This window comes from Cervus canadensis, chromosome 3 (assembly GCF_019320065.1).
Source record: "Cervus canadensis isolate Bull #8, Minnesota chromosome 3, ASM1932006v1, whole genome shotgun sequence".
Taxonomy (NCBI): domain Eukaryota; kingdom Metazoa; phylum Chordata; class Mammalia; order Artiodactyla; family Cervidae; genus Cervus; species Cervus canadensis.
In genome coordinates, this window is record NC_057388.1 from 63,710,784 (window position 1) to 63,732,743 (window position 21,960).

At 42.5% G+C, this 21,960-nt stretch overlaps 1 protein-coding gene across 4 annotated transcripts in view; it reads right to left on the reverse strand.

Annotated features, from left to right (window-relative positions):
- Positions 1-21,960, reverse strand: part of CREB5 (cAMP responsive element binding protein 5) — a 431,120-nt gene that overhangs the window by 129,005 nt on the left and 280,155 nt on the right. Inside the window, exon 1 of one of the 4 annotated variants that reach the window (XM_043463323.1) lies at positions 6,500-6,706. The exons of the other annotated variants lie outside the window; for them this stretch is intronic. Within the exon in view, the coding sequence (XP_043319258.1) occupies positions 6,500-6,546 (47 nt within the window). The 5' untranslated portion in view covers positions 6,547-6,706. Of the gene's footprint in view, positions 1-6,499; positions 6,707-21,960 lie in introns of those variants that run through there. 4 annotated transcript variants of the gene reach the window in all.

Sequence of the window (21,960 nt, forward strand, 5' to 3'; positions counted from 1 at the left end):
TAAATAACTAACACCTATGGAACATTTATTAATTCCATGCTAAGTGCATTATAGTCATTATCTCATGGATTCTACTTCACAGATGAAGTAACCAAGGATCAGAAGCATTCAACAGATCAAAAATCACACAGCTACATGTGGTAAAGCCAGAGTTTGAACACAGATCTGTCTGAATCCAAAGCAATGCAAAGGACACGATTACATGGGACATAATGATTTCAAATAAAGAGGCTCCACTTCTGCAAAAAAGCTCGCTTTGCAGCCTCTCCTTAGCAGTGCTATAGATTCCACTGAGGGCAGAGGGGCAGAGCCAAACGGGCAGCCAGGTTCACGAGGCTACAAGAGGCCCAGCTGGCCCCTCTGCCATGTTAGCATACTTACCCAACTCCACATGACTTTAAGCCTTTAAAGATCTCTGATTTTAAAAGTTCATAGGCTCCTAAAGCACAGTAATTGATGATAGGCATTCCAGCTTATAGAAGACTGCCTCTTGGCCCCATTTCCCATCTCCCATTAAGATGAGTGATGAGTCTACACATTAATAGATAGCTTGGCATTCCTTTGAAGCCTTACTGTTTTTTTCTAGGCTTTGCTGTTTTTGACACATCCAGTTCTATTTCAGTCATTAAAGACAACAAGGAAAAAAAAATATAAGGTAGAATTCAATTTTGGGTATCATGTGGAGGAAAGGAAGACTCTGCTGATAGCTAGACAGGTCTTGGCTATTGTATAACTACTGTTGCACTCTCCATAACGATTGCGAACTATTGATTAATTCTTCTTGGGTGTAGCGTTGCTTCATCAATCATTAAATAAGCTCTCCTGCCAGGGTAGGCACAGGAAGAAAAGATGTATGGACTTGTTATAAAGTGTATGTGTACTGCATCATGGACTTTGGAGTGCTCAGTCAAGTCAATTTCAGGTTTCAAGGATATAAGTAGTCAAGGAACTGCTGTGGTTGCAACCAAAATTCATGAAATACACATTGCTGAGAGCACCAAGCTTTACTACAGTGTGATCAGACTAGCAAAGTCTGTTTAAAAATTATAAACTTAAGGACTTCCCCAGAGGTCCAGTGGTTAAGACACTGAGCTTCCACTGCAGATGGCACAGGTTCAATCCCTGGTTGGGGAACTAAGATCCCGCATGCTGCATGGCACAGCCAAAACATAGGAAAAATTTTGTAAACTTAAATTTGGACCACAGAATTTTTATTGACGTGGCCTGACTCATTGGAAAAGACCCCGATGCTGGGAAAGACTGAAGGCAGAAGGAGAAGAGGGTGACAGAGGATGAGATGTTTGTATGGCATCACTGATTCAATGGACATGAACTTGGGCAAATTCCAGGAGATGATGAGGGACAGGGAGGCCTGGAGTGGTATAGTCCATGAGATGGCAAAGAGCTTGGTGGCTGAGCAACAACAACTACCCCATTTATCAATGCCACCCATGTTCCTTCCTTCTCTCAGCTATTCCCCACATCCCTGTGTGATGACCATGGCCCCGGCACAGGTATTTGTACACACATCCTTCAAAACTCCAATGCAAAAGGAGTTTCCCTTCAAAGATCAGAAGCCCACGCAGACCAAACAGAAAGAGAGCAGAAAGAAGCAGCCTGCATTCAACCCACTGCTTCAACTTTTTTTCTGTGCAATTTCAGAAGTGACCACCCTACTTTCCATCAGGCTCATGACAGCAGTCTGTCTCAAGTCCACACTAATTTCTGCCTCTGAATGTTGACCTGGCCTCCCTGACCAACATGGACTTAGTAAATCGGAGACATTTTTATCATGCAGCTTGAGACATCCTGAAGTCTGTTTCCAGCAGAGATTTGGGGCCCCTAGAATGAAACCCTTGATATAAGTCTTGGGCTCCATTGCTGTAATAGAAACCCACCAAGTTCACTATCATTCTTTTGTTGTTGTTCAGTTGCTAAGTCAAGTCCCTTGTCACCTTGGAAAACTCCTTTTCAATCTCCAAAACATCATTTTTGCCACCAGAAAAGACACAAAAGGAAGTAACAAGCTTAAAAGGTAGTCTCCAAGTGCTCGGGCCTGGTGCACTGGGAGGACCCAGAGGGATCGGGTAGAGAGGGAGGTGGGAGGGGGGTTCGGGATGGGGAATACATGTAAATCCATGGCTGGTTCGTGTCAATGTACGACAGGAACCACTACAGTATTGTGGGGTGATTGGCCTCCAACTAATAAAAATAAATGGAAAAAAAAAAAAAAGGTAGTCTCACCTGACTATAGATATGCATTACTCGCATAAACTATTGCAAATAGAAATTCTCTTAGTCAAGTCCAGAGTGGAATCCAGTTCTCATGACTGAATTTGCTCTTCTCCATTTCACTCCATTTTCCCATTCACAAAGCCACAGCTGAGCATGAATGGGGAGGCAAGTCTTTTTTCCAACCTGCATTGTTCTCATCTCTCCCTCCACTCAGGTCACTGGGAATTTGGCAGATTTTATCAGCACTAGTCCTCACCTCACTTTAATCCAAATGGTACATTTACTTCTGTTTCAAGTACCTGACTTGATCTCAGACCTGCTTGGTTTTTCTGAATAAAAAGAAGGCATAAGGGAAGAGAGGCTGCCAAAGGAAGCAGCCTGAGTGATACTGGGAATAGGATGATCAGTTAGAATCTGCAGTCAGTCACCCGCAAAGATACCTGGGAGGACCCTTTCCTGCATCCTCATGAAGGCAGCAGCTGAAACACGATTCCTGTGATCTCACTGAGTGCTGGGGCCCTTAAAGAATGTCTCCAACCTTGACTACTCCACATGGTAGGTACGGCTCTCCTCACTTTACAAAGATAGAAGCTATGGCACAGTGAGGTTAGGTGACTTGCCAAAGTTATATAACCAGTAACTGGAGGAGTGACTGACTTGAACCCAAGTCTTTTGACCCCCAACTCCATGCTCTTTTCAAAAGACCACAGTCCTTCTCTGATCAGTAACTGTCTGGTCTTCTGATGTCATCGCCTTCCTTCATGTTGTAGACGTGTCTGCCAGGGGAAAAATGGCAGGGGAAGAGGAAGAAGGCTGAGTTCAGCACTAACTTAGCACAGAGGTAGACAGTGGATATCCCTCTGCTCTGTGCCTGGAATACAGATGGAATATATTTATACCTCTCCTTTTATGCCATCAAAGCCCTGCCTCCTCCTTCACTTGCTAATATGTGAAGCAAGGCAGTAGGGACCCCCATGGAGGGCAAAGCTGCCACTCAGACCACGCCTCAAGGAAATGTAAAACAAGGGCAATGTCACCAAGATAGCTCATTGTCAAGCACAGTCACGAGGCCCCTGATGGTCCTGAGGGTGGAGAAAATTTGTCAGTGATGGCAAGCTAAACTTTGAGTGGATTGGACTCGAGGCGTTAAAGCTTGTGTGAACTGTGGCAAGTCTAACTCTCAGTTTTCACATTCATAAAAGCAACACACACACACAAATAAGCACAAGTAAATAAGAACACTAAATAACATCAGCCAATTGTAATCATTGCCAATATCCAGGTTGTGATATTTACTAGAGTTTTGTCAGATGTCACCAGTGGGGGAAACTGGGTAAGGGGTACATGGGATCTCTGTATTATTCCATACAAATCCATGCATGTCAACAAGTACCTCAATACGCATTTCAATTAGAAAACAACAATAATCAAAACAAAAACTCCAAACAAAACAATTACCAAACAGCAGAGCTAATGATTCCTATTCTTCTGGGTTATCATGGGGAGAAAGTGAGATAATAAAAGTCTGACTGAGGATCACAGTGAGGTTCACACTCCTAGCCCTGACTCTCTGTCAGTCATTTCAGGACCTTTCTGATTACAGGTGAACACCTTGGAGCCAAATCGACACAAATGGTAATGCTCTAAAAAAAGAAATCATGCTCTCTTTATTCCTGAAGAGTCTCAAGCACGTATTTGGCACTCATCAATCTCTGCATAATGACTAATAACTTCACCAGGGGTTTCGTTTCAGTTCTGGGTAATCGACCTCCCCCCACCACCCGCAACAGGCACAATTTTCCCCGTGCACAATTAAACTAGGTCCATAAATACATACTTTACAATAAGGCTACTATCCTGGAATTTGGCAGAAGAATAGGGATATTGTTTGGTAAAATTATATTTCTTACAAGCACATATAGTTTTGCCTTTCAAGTTTTTGAGTATTTTAAATAGCCTTCAATCTCATCTAAAAACTTGAATTTATGTTGAAATTACAGAAACCTATCAAGAAGTTGTACAGTTTGGGGGGGTGGAATTCACTAAAAATACCGTTTTGAATATGAATATGAGTGGATGAAACATATACAGCTCCTGTATTTTTAGCACCATTTTATGCATTTGAGGGACTTGTGGGGTCTTTCAGAAAAGTTTACTCTATTGATGGATTTCTCCACCATTCTTTTTGACAGACTCACCTAAGTAATTATCTCTCATTGAGGACTCCTTACAGGCTACAAGTGGAAACAGAATATCACAAGAGGCACATTCATGCCAAAAAGCAAAAGAAACAAAAACCAACTTTTAAAGTGAGAAAAGACATGTTCCCCTTCACCCTCCTCCATTCATTTCTTTCAATGCACTAATTCATTTTGAATTCAAATGTACTTTTCTCTGAAAAGCTATGCCAAATACCTTTTAGCAAAACTTTTAAAGAACTCGGACACAGACGCAGAGCTTTTGAGTTGGAAGGGACTTCAGAGATCAACTTAGATCGGTTCCACACAGGGAGGAGGGCCTTGTCTCCCACCTTGTCTGCTCCCTCATTTCCAAATGAAGCCCAGATGCTTTAAGGGACTTGCTCAAGGTCACCAGGATTAGCACTCAGGCCTCCTGACCACATCATACTGTTTCTTCCAAAAATTACTTCCTCCTTCCCTTTCCCTTCCGTCTCTGCCCCAAAAAGGAGAGAGGGGAGAAGACCCATAAAAAGTCGTGATTAATTATACCCCAAACATGCATTAAATAAACATAAACACCTTTCTGGTATGTGCCCCATGCCTCGATATGCATCCAGCTCTATGATGGTCCAGACTAACTGAGCCAGAGAAGTTTTGAAGTAGCCAAGAGTCAAGGATCTTTCACTGGGCTGGCTATCTAGTTGTGGAGGACTTCAGCTGAGAACTATCTAATAAAGCTGGCTGGTTTTAGAAAGCATTCAGCCCAGGCCAAGCATCACAGCACTAAATGTATTTTATGAAACGCACAGAAACGAGGTAATAATTTTCAAAACATCAAAGTCTCTCTCTCTGGGTACCCTGGATCCTTAGAACATTAAGAACACCATCAACTGTCCCTCTCTCCATTTATTCTGTGTTAATTCCTTACTCGCAAATATTAGCTAGCTGCTTTTAGACAAATCAATCTGGAAGTTTTCATCATCTCCCCCACGACCACAGAATCTATCTTAAAAATAATTGAAGAGCATACAGGTTTTAAAGTTAGCACCCGGATTAAGTTAATTGTCACGTGAAAGAGCAGGAAGTTAAAATTAACTGCTGTTAAGCATTAGCTGAAATAATAGGTGAGAGACTATAGTCACTTTTGAGGATCATCATCTATGACTTTAAAAACCAACAGTACATTCTTAATAATAAATGCAATAGTACAACTCTTCCCGCTCAGCAGGACACACCAAAGATTTCACCAGGCATTTACAATTCACTGGTTACACTCAAAAAGCCACCCCCTCTCCCACCGTCACTTCACTTCAACCTTTTATGAAAAGACAACAGTTTTGAGCCATTTAAGAGAAAAGGGAGAGAGAATCCTGGTGGAAAATAATACACAGCTGTGATAATATCATGTTTTTTTTTTAATACCATAACATAGTTTTACTTTTAATAATAAAAGATAAAAAAGGGGCGTCTGTGAATAATTAAGAGATTGCAGTCTGAAGCCAGTTACAGTCACTGCAATTGATAATAAACTGAAAACCCCTTGAGAGCAGGTAAATGCTTTGCAACCCTGACCCCCTTGCTCTCACATTACTTAACTACCCTGCGGTTCTTGCATTACATCACCATTCAAGCGATTGGTTCCTGCATTTTAACTCTCTCCCTGTCTCCTCCGATTAGCAGCGACACTGCAGGCAGAGAAACTTCGCCTGAGTTTGCTCTTTCTCGCTTCGCTTTTTATTCGTGGCTCTTTTGCTCCAATCTCTCTGGCTCCCTCTGCTTTAAAAAAAAAAAAATTGTGCCCAACCCAGCCTCGGTTCAACTCATTCAGGTCGCTGTACTAGAACAAAAACTCTGATCCAAGTGAAAAGAAATGCCTCTTCGGGACCAGAAGAGGAGCCCAGCAGAGGGGCCGGGGAAAGAGAAGAAGGAAGAAGAGAAACAAAGCCGGCAGAAAGGGGAGATGGGGAGAGAGAAAGAGGAGGAGGAGGAGGATAAAGACTCAAGAAAAGAAGGCGGTAGGGGCCCCCCCAAAAAAAAAAAAAATATAAAATCGGGAAAAAAAGAAAATAAAATGAAAAACAAACCTCATGGACATCACTGAGGCTGAATTCCCTCCTGAGGTGCAGAACATGAGCGCTCTGGAATGAGTGTGTGTAGAATTTGAGCCAAAGCTTAACTAGCCTGAGTGACTCACATCCTTCCCACTTGATTCCAGGCCAAGCGATGATGTAATGTGCTGGCCCTTCTCTAGCGCCCGGCTCTGGCTCTCTCCCTCCGGCTCGCTCGCTCGCTCTCTTTCTCCTGGGTTCGCCCTCCTCCCCCTTCTTCTTTTTAGCTCAGTGCTGGTGAAGTCACCATTTAAATCTGGCAGAACTGAAGCAAAAACTTCAATGTAACCAAAACAGCCCCAGGCCGAGTTCCAGGCTCAGGGAGCCTTAGTGGTGCAATTGCCCTTAGAAACGAGTAAACACAGTGGGAAACAGTACCGCCTGGGGATGGCCCAGCTGCCTGGGACTCAGAGAGGGACCCCGAGTTCTGTGGGCAGGGGTCCACTGGTTCTGATTTTTTTTTTTTTAATCAGCATTAAAAAAAAAAAAAAAGTCCCTGAGTTTGGAGAAAGGACAACAGTGGAGATGCAGGCAGAGATGGAGATGAAAGAGCAGGTTGGAAAGATGAGCAAGAATAACTAAGACAGGTCACCAGCCCAGGCTTTCTTCAGAACCAGATGATCCGTTTCCAGGGCCCCACTGCCCCTCTGTGTCCTGGAGCTGGATAGAGTTTTCTGTCGTGCAGGGTCAACCATCAGCTCTCCACCAGAGATCTGTCACGTCTGACCTCCCTGTCAGCAAGGGCAGACCTACTTCTGGGCCAAACACTTGCCTGCCTGAGGAGCCGTCCAGAAGCGGGAATCGTGGCCCCTACTCCCGTGGCCCCCGCTGATCACTCATTTTTTTGTGCAGAAGACAGAAGGACCCTCGTTGTAAAAGACAGAGCTTGTCTTCCCGAGATTAGCACTCCACTCTCAGGTGAGTCGTCGTCAGAAGAAGAGGGAGTTAGAAGAGCTTCACCCCCCCAAGTGAAGACAATCTGTGGGTTCCGCCACTGGCTGGGGGAGCAATGGTGCGGGTGGGGCTGTCTGCGAGTTTTAAAGGATACACGGAGAACAGTGTGTGTGTCTCTTTCTTAATTACAGAGGGAGGAATAACAGCCTGGGGTGGTTGAGGGGGGGAGTCAAACATTATCCTTCACAAATGACAGTGAAGCCCTTTTTTAATTGCAGAATTCCACCCCTCACTGCACACCTCTCCTGCTCAGGATTCTACCTAGAACAGCCAGACACTTGGCCACTTTGTTAGCACAGAATTTTAACTCTATCTTCTCTCCATTTTCTCGGCCCCTCACCCTAATGTCTCCTTCAAAAAGGAAAAAAAAAAAAATAGTAATTTTAAAAAATGGGAAGTTTGCTAGAATTTTTTTTTTTTTTTGAAATACCACAAAAGCAGAAGAAAGGCATGGGGTTGCAATTTTTTCTTTTTTTCAAAAATATTTGTAGCTTTTGCCCAAGCCTATTGCCTCTCATCGCTTTTTGAGATAAGTGATTTGAATAGGTGGTACAAACATTTTGTTTCTCCTTATGTTATCAAGTAGAGTAGACCCCAACTTCTAAACTCTGTTTTCAGAGAGATCTCTTAGTTTATTAAAGGTATCTGCTGCCAGGGGACACGGCTGTTCATCTGAGTCCCTTGGAGTTTAAATCAGAGTGTTAGGGACTATCGCCAAACTCAGGGTGAAAAGTTAAAAAGCAAGGGTTGCCCAGAAGTCTCCTGACCCTGGGGGCTGGAGAGGGGAAGAGCTTTCCCCAGCAGTTTGCCTGGAGCATGACACCCCTAATCGACACTGATGCCACAGTTGCTCCAGTGACACCTTTATCAAGGCAGGCAGCTCTGAATTAGAGGTGATCAGCCGTAATTACAGCTGGCGCCACTGAAGCCTGTGGCCTGACAGCGGCAAATATGGTTGTTATAAAGTTTGGTCCACCATGTCAGTGGCCTGTATAACTCACTTATGTCTGACTTGCCAGGCAGCTATTGATTTTTCTTCTGATGCAGGGAATAAATAAAACAAAATCTTCAGGCTCCTACCAGTCTTTCCACTTTAGGGCAGGATGATAAGATTTTATATCAAGGACTTTCTCCTTTTTATACAAGCCATTGATCATACTGGTTAATATAAAGCTAAGGACTTTCACTTTTCCTTCTCTGCTCCCTACAACTCACCTTGATTTTGTATTTAAATACTATTTTGCGTTCAGTCATATCCAACTCTTTGCGACTCTTTGGACTATAGCTCTATAGCCTGCCTGGCTGCTCTGCCCACAGGGTTTTTTGGGCAAGAATACTGGAGTGGGTTGCCATTTCCTTCTCCAAGGGATCTTCCTGACCCAGGGATTGAACCCACGTCTCCTAGTCTCCTGCACTGCACGTGGATTCTTTACCTGCTGAGTCGTGGATATGTGGTGTCAGTTTCCAAAGTGCAGCCTTCCTGTAACCACAAGGAGAAACACTCTCTATAGGATTTTTAGACCATGTCCCAGGGGCTGGATTAAGCTGCTAGGTAGTACACCCTATTTTTTTTTTTTTCCCACTGAAATAATTGAAAGGGACCTTCTGCTGTAGTAAAGATTATTTAAAGGTATCTTTCTTGTGCCTTCCTTGGAAAGTAACAGAGGCGATGGCAGTTTTGGGCAAAGACAGACACAGACCTCTCATGAGACACACAAGCATCTTTGCTCCTGCCAGGAGGAGGAAGAGGCCTAAAGTTCCAAGACGGAGAGGATGCCTCTGATCAGGGGTGTCGTGGCCAGTGGGTTCAGTGGTCCCAGCCAAACTTCGAGGGCTCCGTACCTGATGGTGGTGATGCCACCAGGCCAACAACGCGCAGGACACACTGACGCCGTAATGAAACTTCTTTGGACGGCTGGCTGGAGTCAGAATCAATTTCAGAGTTCAAAGGGGTCTGAGTATTTACATTTGCCTTCCAAACATAAGTACCCACGTTCCCCACCATTCCAAATCTGGCATTTTCACTGGCTGTTGGGTTTCCCCCACTTGAAAAGAAACCCTGCTTTCCTATTTCCCTTCCTGTGAGCAGCTAATGATAGAGAATATCCTGTTCCCAAAAGAAAATTCCCTTCCGACTCAAGAGCTTCCTTTTTCACCCATTTGGCCCTCTCGTCGCCACTCCCCCCTCTCCCAGCCCCCTCCATGTCCTAGCTGCTCTTCTGAAGACTGGGGACTTTGCAGATCAGGGTTGTAAGATGCTGTAATTCCAGCGGGAGCCTTCTTAGAAGTAGGCCCTGGCCAATCGGCTAGGCCTCAGATTAGCTGGCTTGCTCAGGAATGCTTACAACACCCTCCTTTCAGAACGTGTCATCCTTGGGGAGAGGGTGGTGGGTACCTCACAGCTGTTCAGTGTAACTCACATACTCTCAGCTCCCGATGAAATGTTCGGCTCCGAACAAGTGAAAACCTCTGAGATTTGAGCTCAGAGTTCAGAACACATTTGGACTATCTCCAAATCAACCCACTAGAAAAGCACAACTTGGACTGCAGGATTGAAGGGCACAACAGCCAACTCAAGTAAATTGTGTGTGCTGGGTGAATTTCTAAGCTCAAACACATTATGGAAACACACAACAAATGTAAGAAATGATAACGATCCTTTCTAGACAGGGCTGATTTTTTTAAAAGTCTGAATTTATTCTCTTCAAGGAAAAGTATATCATCTTCTTTCAGACATTGTATCTTAAAATTTAGCCCACGATTCCTACAGTCCCAGTGGACTTTGAGGGGCCAGATAATTTCAGAGTTAAATAAGCTCTAATGACTATCACATGTACCCAGTCATAAACCTAGTATTAAAAATTATTCAGAAAAAAGTGGCATCTCTTCCTTTTTTAATTTACAATAACCATCCAGGTGGTTTTCTAAGGCCTCCTTTGCAAATTGCTTCCAGCGAACCTTCCGGTCACAGACCACTGCACACCCACGTGGTGTCATTCAGCATTCTCTTCAACTTGGGTGTGCTGTGTTTTCACAGTGGACAGAGGCTGAGAGGCTGTCTGGGTCAACCTGTGCAGCATGCTTCTAAACTGTGTGCAAGCGGGATTCACTGTTTAGACGGCTGGGTCTGCTACAGCCAGCTCCTGGCACTCCCAGGGAGAAAGTAAGAGAGTGGTCAGTCCCTTGGTTACTTCTGTCTTCTACCTACTGTAATTCCAACATCCCAGGTCTAGCTACAAGTACCCTCAGGCAACTTGCTGGCCTTCCTTGTGTCAAAGTCTATTTCTGATGTTCTGAAGTGGTGATATTGAATGTGACAGACAAAGGAATGAATTTCTAATGATGGAAGCATCAGGAAACCTTGGGAATAGGTAGGTATTGGGAGGTTATGAGATCCCTTTGATCAGCTGTAAAATATTATTATCTTTGCCTACTCAACATGTACTTTTCCCCTAACTTCTCCATTTTAAAAATGTGTATGTCATTTTATCACTCAAACCCATAGCAGAGTCTGAAAAGCAGTTGATTCAGTGAGTATTTGTTGGATAATTGAATGAATGAATGAACTCCTGAATTCAGGCATTACCTTTTCCATGAACAGCATGCTGGATTACCAGGCTGGGGTAGGAGTGTCCCTTTCTCTGGGCTCCCGAGGTATCATAGATCAGATTCTATGCCAACAATAAGCCAGTTACCTCCGCAGGAACTGTGAGCTTCTTCAGGGCAGAGGCTGGGCAGATCCATCTGAGTGCCCCTAGCACTTAGCAAGCAATTGACTCCCACACAGTAGGTTCTCAAAAAATGTGACTGAACAGAGCTATGGCACGACAGGCTTCTCAGTCTTCCCTGAATATTTCCCCTCCTAAAAGTCCTTTTCCCCTTCCCTGAATATTTCCCCTCCTAAAAGTCCTTTTCCCCTTTTGCATTCTTACTCACAACTCTTCTGTGGCTTCTTTAAGATCTGGACATTCTAGAAGACCTGGAAAAATCATCATCATAATAAATCCTGGAAAATACACTGGTTGGCCTTGTCCATCTCTGCACTAGGCCACTTTTTTCTCAAGGGGACTCAGATTCCTCTTGCTCCCCTTTCCCAGAACCCATATGGCATCAGTGCCAGAATGAGCACCCTGAGGTTTTTATGATCAGAGCAGCTGACATTAGACTATTTACGCCAATTTCTTATATAAAGCATCCAGGGGAATTGAAACTCTAGGTGAAATGAACTGGCATTCTCCTATTGGTTGGGGCGTTTCTTGTGTGGTTGCTGGGGTGTCCTAAAGGAAGGAAGACTGCCCCCAGGACTTACTCATTCCCCAAAATGGTGGTGTGTTAGTTTTTTTTCTTTTTTTCCAGTTTTATTGTTTAATTGAGAAGGAATTGACATATATTACTGAAAAGGTTTGAGACAGCATGAGGGTTTGATTCACATGCATTGTGGAGTGCTTGGGTGATATTATTTCTAACCAGCAGAACATGCTAGGTCTTCCAAGTTCATGGGGAGCAAAATGTGTGCCCACTAGAACCTGACCATCGTTTGCTGCAAATTCCTATCTGGAATGTTACCCCTTTGCATAGTTTTAATTCAAAAACTGGGTGTCTACTTTCTAAATAGTTACCCCCAAAGTATACTTTGCAGTTCACAAAAAGGCTTTCTGAAAAAGATGACTTAACTTGTTTGGATATTAGCCCTGAAACTATACCCTATTAGCTGTTTTCATTGTAAAACATGTTAAAATGAATACAAAAACAAAAAAAACTCTGCAAAAGTAATAATGGATTTGAAGAGGTTTTGAGGGTACTAGGAATAAAAAAGGAAGGTTTAAACTCGGAAATTGTATTTGTGCTTGTTTTTCATTTCACAGAGATTCCATACTCTGTGTGTATTTAATAACTGACCTCCCCCTACTCTGAGCAGAGAAGTTCACCAGCACTAATTTATTCAGAGGGTTCTGCAAGAAGAATCAACCCTCCAATACTTTTGCCTGGAGGGGATGAGATGAATTTTTTTTAACCCTGAATATGAAGCTCTTGGGCCTTCCAAATGAAATTATCTATGTTTTTATTAGCAAAGCCCCTGAGTTAAAAAGTTGGTTTTGATAAGTAAGAATAAATGGAAGAGAAAACTGCTGACATAATATTTTGGTTTCCAAACCCACTTCCACATTCTACTGTCCCTCTCAGGCCTGTACATGACTCTGGTGTCGGTATTTACATCAGAAATCCCAGAGAGAAAGGTGCAGTTAATCCTGCCTTATGCTGAAATTCAGACCTAGACCTTTAAGAAAACGATCATAGTAACACTTCCATATGCATGGCTATGTGTTTTTGTCTTTCTAGATATGTAGCGCTGTATGATTCATAAATAACTTAGTCTTAGCCTCTCCATTCATCTGAGAGAGAAAGTAGATGGTATGAAGCCCAAGAGGTGTGCAGGTTTGGAGGTAAAAAAATTCTAAATTTCTCATTATTCATAAACTTTAGAATTTCCTCTGACATGAATAGAAAAAGGAAAGAATGAGAGATTCAAGTACCATCTGGGCCAATCTGAGTGCCCAGTGTTCCCACCCAAACTGGAAAGCATGCTTTTAAGTTGGTGTTGGAACATGCCTTTCCTGAGTAATGATCCTCCTTGAGAATCTCATAAAAACTGGAAACTCTCCTTTTAACCATAGACCCCAGGTTAAAAATTCCCAAGAAAAAAGCATGTTCTCTTTGCATTAAACTTAAGCTATACCCTTTTACAGGAAAAGAAAAGCAGGTATGCACAGATGAATCTCAAAGCTTTGAAGGCTAACTCCCAGTCAGGCACTATAACCAACCAGCAGACCACGGCCTTTTTCTAGCTCAGTGGTTTTCAGATTTAGTGTACCTGAGAACAGACTAACATGCAGATTCCCAGGTGCTGCCCCAAAGATTCCAAAAGCCATCGTGGGGCCTAAGTATATTTTTAAGCAAAACTCCCTAGATATTTTGATGCTAGTGATCCATACACTACACTTCAAGAAAGAGTGAATTCTAGGTGGTCATCCTCAGTCACAGAAATATTGAAAGTGAAAGTGAAAGTCACTCAGTCATGTCCAACTCTTTGCAAACCCCATGGATAGTAGTCCACCAGGTTTCTCTGTTTATGGAATTCTCCAGACCAGAATGCTGGAGTGAGTAGCCATTTCCTTCTCCAGGGGATCTTTCCAACCCAAGGATCGAACCCAGGTATCCTGCATTGCAGGCGGATTCTTTACTGTCTGAGCCACCAGAGAAGTCCACAGAAATATTACAAGCAAATAAACTAAATAAGTAAAACAAATAGAAATAAATCTGTATTTTCCCGTTGTTCAGGCTCTAAAGGAGCCATATTTTCCTTCACCTTTTTTAAAGGTAAAAAATAGAATAGTCTGCCCTAAAATGATCAAGCCTTTAAAAACCAGCTTTTCCAAAACAGGATGCCTAAAAAAAAGGATAAAAAGAAAACATATGTGTTCACAGTAACATAACACCATCCAAACAGTCTATGGAACTATGGTCTCCAAGACCCCGATAAGATTAGGGTTTCCTGACCTGTGGCTGGCTCAGCAAGGCATTTCTCTCCTATGTTTACTATCAATACTTCCAGATGTTTACTTTGCAATATTCCCAGTCTCCTAATGACTATCACAGGGAGGGTACCTCAGGGAGAGGAGGGGAATATTGGTGGTAACTGACAAGTCTACTGCATGACACCAGTTCACCACAACTCTGGTGGTTATCTTCTAGAACTTCAACTGAACATCCAACGGTGGTCTTGGTTCAGATATGCTACAGAATGCTACAGATTTCTGCACCTTCTCCAGGGTTCTTTACCCATTTCTTTCTAAAGGATGTATCAAAGTTTTTCACAAGTCTTTCATTTTTACCTTGTAAAGTGCCTATCCATCCACAGACCCAAAAACAAGAGTGACCGATGAAGGGGAATGAGGATCATGACCTGTGAGTCATCAATGGATGCATCTACTGTTAAGTGGGAATTAAGTGTCTGAATTACAATGATGCTCCTTGTAATTTCTGTTGCATCAACTCTTTCACATTAATATGGTCATAGCACCACTGAAACAGCTACTGAAAGAGACACCACACACCTGAGCATGGGACAGACAAAAGGAAAAACCTTGGAAGGTGCTGAATGTCTGGGAAATAATGCTGCAATGGAGATGGCAATGTTCTCAAAGATAAAGAGTAGTGAACATCAAAAATAGTGATGCACTATACCCAAAGCAAAGAGGTCTCTTAAGTCTTTGCTCACTTATTACCCTTCCAGTCAGGGACCATCGTGCCCCTTTCATTCTGACACTTTTTAAGCTTTTTACATACATTTACTCAGACAAGCTTTCTGACAGAAAAGAAAGACCTCCAAGATTTAGGGAATGAAGAGATATTAGTCATTATTAATGACTCTCATCTTTGAATGAAATAGTTTGGGGGTAGCTGTTTTCCTAAAGTTCTGGATACTTTCAGAAATGAATATGCTGCTGCTGCTACTAAGTCGTTTCAGTCGTGTCCAACTCTGCGACCCCATAGACAGCAGTCCACCAGGCTCCTCTGTCCCTGGGATTCCCCAGGCAAGAAAACTGAGGTGGGTTGCCATTTCCTTCTCCAATGCATGCATGCATGCTAAGTCACTTCAGTCGTGTCTGACTCTGTGCGACGCTATGGACAGCAGCCCTCCAGGCTCCTCTGTCCACAGGATTCTCCAGGTGAGAATACTGGAGTGGGTTGCCATTTCCTTCTCCAGAATTCATAATCATTTATGAATATGGTGCCTTTTATAATATAATGAATATAATCACTGTCAGCAAACTGCCTTTTCATCGTGGTGAAAAAAAAATTATTCTTGTTGATTTCTTATAGTCCAACCCAGAGTCTTCTCTGTCTCAAATCTGAGATGTCTTTGTGTATGAGCGTGCATGTGTACCTTATCCCACACTGAAACCGTATCCTCAATGCTAGGTTGCATAGGGTAGCATACTTTTACAAAGTTAGATGGTTTCGAGTCTGGAAGGCCCCATAACTCAGTCTGGGACAGTTACATTTTAATTTGTCAAAGTTTCTGTTATTTTAACAAAGGCTATTTGATGTTATCTGATATCTCTTGGCCTGGCCAAACCTCAGCAAAATTAAGATCCTTTTGTTTCTCTCTCGTCTCCCCTTTCAATATCTCTGTCTATATTTCTTGACGCCCTTTTGTTCTTAACTGGTTTCAAGTCATTTCACAAAAGACTTTAGCAGATAAAGGCAAATTCACTGTACAGTATATGCTGGAAAGTCAAGGAAATGCAAAGCCATGAGGTCTCAGAAGAGTAGCAGAGGCACCAGTACAGAAAATGAGAGGGAAGTGTATTTGTCGAAGGATGCTGCTGAGTCTTAGGTTCTAGATTTCAGAGACATAGCAGAAAGCAAAACCAACAAGGTCTCAGACCTCAGGGAGACAGCATTCTAATGAATGGAAAGAGATGATAAACAAGTAAAGGAGCAAGCAAATAACGACAGATAGTGACAACTGCTACAAAGTAAATAAAACCTGGTGATGAGATGGGATGTTGGGTGTGGTGAAATCTTTCACATAAAGCATTTGGAGAATATTGCTCCAAAGAGTTGACATCTTACCTGGAAATCTAATGACATACAGGGGTGTAGGTACAGACATGGGAGAGAAAGTGTGCAGAGGAAACAAACTGGATTGATGGGCGTGTGTTTCCTGCACAAAGAGGAAGAATGTCATGTGGGAAGGAGAACGGAAAGAGAGAACCTGAGACAGGCAGGGAGGGGTCTTGCAGACTATAGCAAAAGTGTTCTCATTTATTGTAAGGCAGAGAGGAGCCATTGCCAAGTCTAAAGAAGGGACTGCCATTATCTGATTTGTATTAATGGCTATATGGGAAATGGACTGTCAGAGGGGGAGAATTCAAGTTTGGGGAACAGTAGAGAGATTTTTCAATAGTCTGGAGGAGCAGCGATGGAGACTTGCTCCAGGCTGGTAGCAGAAAACAGGTGAGAAGAGGGCAGAGCCAGAAACTGAGCCAGCAGCACCTGGATAGTCACAGGAGCAGGGAAGAGGAGGCAAGGGTGACTCCCACTTCCGACCCGATCAGGTGGGTAAATGCTGTTTCCATCAACCTTGATGAACAAGACTGGTATTGCAGAAGACTTGGGGAGGGGTAGGCTTTTGCTCTGGACAAGTTAAATCTGAGATGGCTAGTGACATACAGATGGAAAAATCAGGAAGGCAGAGGGGTAGGAATGTCTGAGCTCAGCAGGGCAGTTATGGCTAAGACATCCATTGGGAATCAATTCTGATGGACTGTCTTCAAAGCCACAGACGGGTGAGTCTCAGAAGTGAGTCATAAAGGCCGCTCTTACAGTAAAAGGAAGATCAGTTAGTGAGGTGGGAGAAGAACCAGGAAAGGGGCAGGGGAGAGTCCTAAAGTCAGTGTAAGTACAATAGTTACTTCAGATGACCAAAAAGGATGAATTTATTGAGAATCACCTATCCAGTCCTCCTGTGGCTGTGCTCTGCCTATGAAAAGATGAACAGGCAACAGAGTCAGCTGATAGAACAGTCCTTCCAACGCCCTATCACCTTTCTTGCAAGCACTCTGCCCTGTCTCCCCACACTTGTGAACATCAAGAAATTACTGTAATGCAGAGAATTTGAGGGTTTTATTTGCAAGCAACAAAAGATAAGGAGATTAAACAAATTCTATCTGGGGTCAAAGCTTTTAGATACTCTCTGCCTCTGTACCTTACCCTTCACAATTCACTGTTCCTGAGGGAGCTAAAACATGGTTCTAACACCCAGATAAATATGCGCAATTTTTATTAGTGAGAGATAAACTTCCTGTCAACAGAGGTTTCTGCTTTATCCATTACCATGTTTGAGACTTAGCAGAAATGGTAAAATTGAAATTATCCGTGGGCTTTTAGATGGAGAACTTCTTTTGTCTCAAAAGCCAGGGAGCAAGATTAAAAAGAAAATCCTAAAACGTGTTTTTAAACAACAAACTTTACTAATGTATGTGATTTTAAGACCTCTAAGACTTTTCTCACTTGGAGATGGTCCCAGAATGGTTTGGGAATATAAGCTGCCCAATAGGGTGTAAGAGCTGCTTTCCAACAGACATTTTCTGAAGAAAACAGGTAGCCTGGGATACATTTTTTAATGGGGGGGGAGGGTCTTTTTGGAATGTGTGATGTTATCCTTTCTATTAGACTGAGAGGACCTAGATTTTTTTTTTTTTATGGAGAAACTTGAGAAATTTACTACCCCAAATTTCCAAAATCAAATGAAACGTCTTAAAATTTGAGAGCTAAATTGTGGATGTTTTTATGAAAATCCTTAAGTTGTTCCAGGCAAATCCAAATTTCCCTGAACAGTGCCTCCTCTGAAGATGGCCTGTAGTGATTTAGAAAGGGCAATGGAGGAGAGGGATGGGGGTGGTCAGTACTGGGGTTCAGGAAGCCAAGGTAATTGTGAGGCTAAGTGCTACAATGTTTAAATATGGGGGAAATGCAAGAACACATCCTCAAGTTTTCAAAGTATTTGTTAACACAACCTCATAGGGTTGTTAGACCATGAAGATTCCAAAGCCCTACTTTTCTCATTTTGTAGGTGAGAAAACTGAAGTCCAGAAAAAGGTCAGGAGCTCAAAGCCACCCCAAACCCCTGTTTCAGAGCTCTTTCTACTGCACCCTGGGCAGAAGGCCTGGTATCTCTGGGTTGTAGAGCGAGAGTCTCACTGGGTCATTTTCCTTAATTTGTTCTTGGCTTTGGGCTCTTGGGAATGGAGGCTGTGCTCTGAACACAATGTCAGCTGAGGGGCATTGGTAATGGCCCACTGAATCAACAGCTGGGATCCAGGGCATTTCCCCTTAACTGAGTCAAGATGGCCAGTCTCTGTCAATCAGAATTTGTCAGGGCCTACTTCATAGCACATTATTAAATGCCCTGATGTTTTGGTAACCAAATAAATGCATTACAAACAGGACACTTTTCCTGCAGTTCTGTACAACATCCTGGCTCTGTTCATAGAAGTGAATAAAAAGCAATAGGGACTCTGGCCACAATCATGCCAATTTATATGTGTGGCAAAGCAATCTCTTACCTCATTTAATCCTCCTAGGACTTTTCCCAAGGAAAAAGCTGTGGTCAGAATGGTGTAAGGACCAGGCCATGGGCAGAGTTACTAAACAGAGTCCGGGTCTTCTGACATCTTGTGCCTGTGCTTGGTCGCCTCCATCGTGTCTGACTCTCTGTGATCCTATAGACTATAGCCCACCAGGCCCCTCTGTCCCTGGGATTCTTCAGGCGAAAATACTAGAGTGAGTTGCTATGCCATAATCTGATGGTTTTCCCATAATATAATTTTTATTCTTGTCTAACCTCCTGAATACGTGTTCTTTAATTCTGAAAAGTGAATTTGCTTTTGGTTGGCTGGGGTGGTTGGAACTCTTTCTTTTTTTTCCCCAGTCACCATGTTTTGTTTTTTCAAATTGTGATAAAATAGACATATTTTATGATAAAATAGACATAAAATTTACGATTTTAACTTTTTTTTTGAGAAGCATGAAAAAACATTTTTTTTGTGGGAGGCTACATGTAGGGAGATTAAATCAACTCTGTTGAGATAGACAAACCATATACACAAAAATGTTAAGCACCCTGTAGAGGAGACATTGGAGAAGGAAATGGCACCCTACTCCAGTATTCTTGCCTGGACAATTCCATGGACAGAGGAGCTTGGTAGGCTAAAGTCCATGGGGTCACAAAGAGTCAGACAGTGAAGTGATTGAGAAGAGGAGATATTAGTTTGTAGAACCTGGTCCTGGGCCCTGGCTGCTTTGATTTATTTGATTCATGGTCATTTTTATTTATTTTAATTGTTTTAAGTTGTACAGTTCAGTGGCATGAGGTACATGGTTGAATTTTGGAGGTAGGAAAGCATAGGAAAGTGTAATAATAATTATTATAAACATAAAAACTGATCAATAAATCCTTACTACATGCCACTAATGTGCTAAGAGATAATCTACAATTTCTCACTAAATAAATGAAACCTTGCTACAACTTTCATCCTTCTTTCACAGATGAAGAAACAAAAGTTCAGAGAGGTTAAGTAACTTGCTCAAGATCACATAGCTGGCATGTGACAGAGTCAAGTCCCAAGCCCCGGCAGTTGACTGATGTATTCTCACTCTAATTCAGCATACCTTGTGGCTTTTTCTTTGGGACCACTGTCAAACAAAACAAAGAAGACTTGAAAGGCTCAATTCTCCTTTCTTGGCTTTGCTATCTGGTTTGAACCCTCACAGGAAGATTGGCAACTGAGTAACCCAAGTATTACTAGAATTTAAGAAGTACTGGAGACAGGGAAGAAGACCAAAAGTCTCTTGCTTATCTCCTGACAATCTGCAAAATTAGGATTAAAGTGAAAGTGAAAGTGAATTCGCTCAGTCGTGTCCGACTCTTTGCGACCCCATGAACTGTAGCCTACCAGGCTCCCCTGTCCATGATATTTTCCAGGCAAGAGTACTGGAGTGGGGGATTGCTCTCTTCTAATTGAAGCTAGCAACATCTAAGACTGGCCCAGGATACCCAAGTATGCTTATGCTAAAGCTAATTGTAAGAGAGCCTCAGTTTTTTGAGAAGAGATCATGGAAAGCAGGAAACATATTTCTAAATAGGAAGTGTCTGTATTCATTTTGCAATAAATGTCACTAAATAACTCAAGCAATTGAGTATACACTTTTGGCTAAGAGACTGTTGTAGGAAATGTAATTATAACTTCATCAACAAAGCAGACTTCTATAGACTGGGGGAAAGCATACACACACACTGTATAAATATACACACACCTGTACATTTCTATGAGCGAACTTCTGTTGTCTTGACTTGTATTGATCTGTCCTTTCAGGCTTTTTAGATGGCACATAGGAGATAGGGGGAATGAAAAACAAACTCTAGACAGTAACTTCATATATGCTACCCTGGATACAATTGTTCATGTATGAAATATGTTTATATTATGTTTGGACAAACTTTCAGCTTCTCAATCTGCATTAATTACTATAAAAAAATATTTCCAGTGACAGAAACACAGTAACCTTTAGAGTCCCAACCTAGAGTCCCAGGTACATGGTCTTAACGGAGATGTACACTTAAAATCACCTATTAAAAGGCAGTGAACTCAAGCAGTTTTCAAATTATGTGCTAACTGGTCTTCAAAACATTTTACTTTCTATCATATGCAGCAAGAATATTCAGAGTGACATCAAGGGAAGGGGGTGGGGGACACGAGGCACAGAAAGCAAGAAAAGAAAGCCCCAGGGAGCTAGGAGTCCACTCTGGATCTGATGCCTGGGTCCCCAGAGCCTTCCAGCTGAGAGGTACATCCTGATGGATGGCACAGGAAGAAGCAGACCCAAGCAGCAGGTGAAATTACAGAAACAAAGACTCTTGACGCAGGAAACAGACTTCCAGAGCTTAGAGCAAAACAACAAATGCTTTGCTTCTGTTCTAGGAGCTTGGCTTGGAGCCACAACCAACCCATCCCCTGACAGCCCTAATGTGAGGGTCCTGTGATGGAGATAAAGTCCCATAATGATGTTTTATTATTGTTTCTTTCTTCTTCTTCTTTTTTAATATTTTTACTGCATTGCATCGCATGTTGGATCTTAGTTGGCCAACGAGAAATCAAACGCACACCTTCTGCATTGGAAGCATGGAATCTTAACCACTAGACTACCAGGAAGTCCCTGTCGTTTCTTTTTATTTTGAAATTATTTCCAGTTTTCAGAGGAGTCGCAAAAATAATACAGAGCCTTCCTGTACTTCCCATATGGAGCTCTCCCAAATATTCGCACCTTATTTAACCCTAGCATATTTATCAAAACTAAGAAACTAACACCGATGTGATACTATTAACTCAACTATAGACTTCATCAGTTTTGTTTTTCTGTTTTTTTTTTTTTTTTACTAATTTCTCATCTTTTCCAGGATACCATCATAATGGGGCTTTCATAATTTTATTTCTTTGCTCAAAAACAAGCTCTCAATTGCTAATTGAAGTAAACAGTTCTGTTATTCTGTTGCAGTCCATATTTTCATCTGCCACTGTTCAGCAACATATATTCTATGTTTTGGTTAGAGTCAAATTGGACATGCTTGATTTCTCTCAACACGGTCCATCCTAACCTTTCTTAGATTCACCACTTTGCTCACGCAGTTCCCTCCACTTGACACATCTTCCAGGGCTCATGGTTCTATCCTTTCTTCAAGGCTCAAATCAAGTACTTTCTACTTTAAGCACTCCTGGTGCCTCAAGTCATATGTGTTCTTTCTGGCCTAAGGATCTCTGGATGGGGGAGGCACTGGTACATTTCTTGTGCTATGTACTGGGAAGGGTCCCACTAAATGGGACATCAGAGCAGGGCAGGGTGGAAGGTCAAGGCCT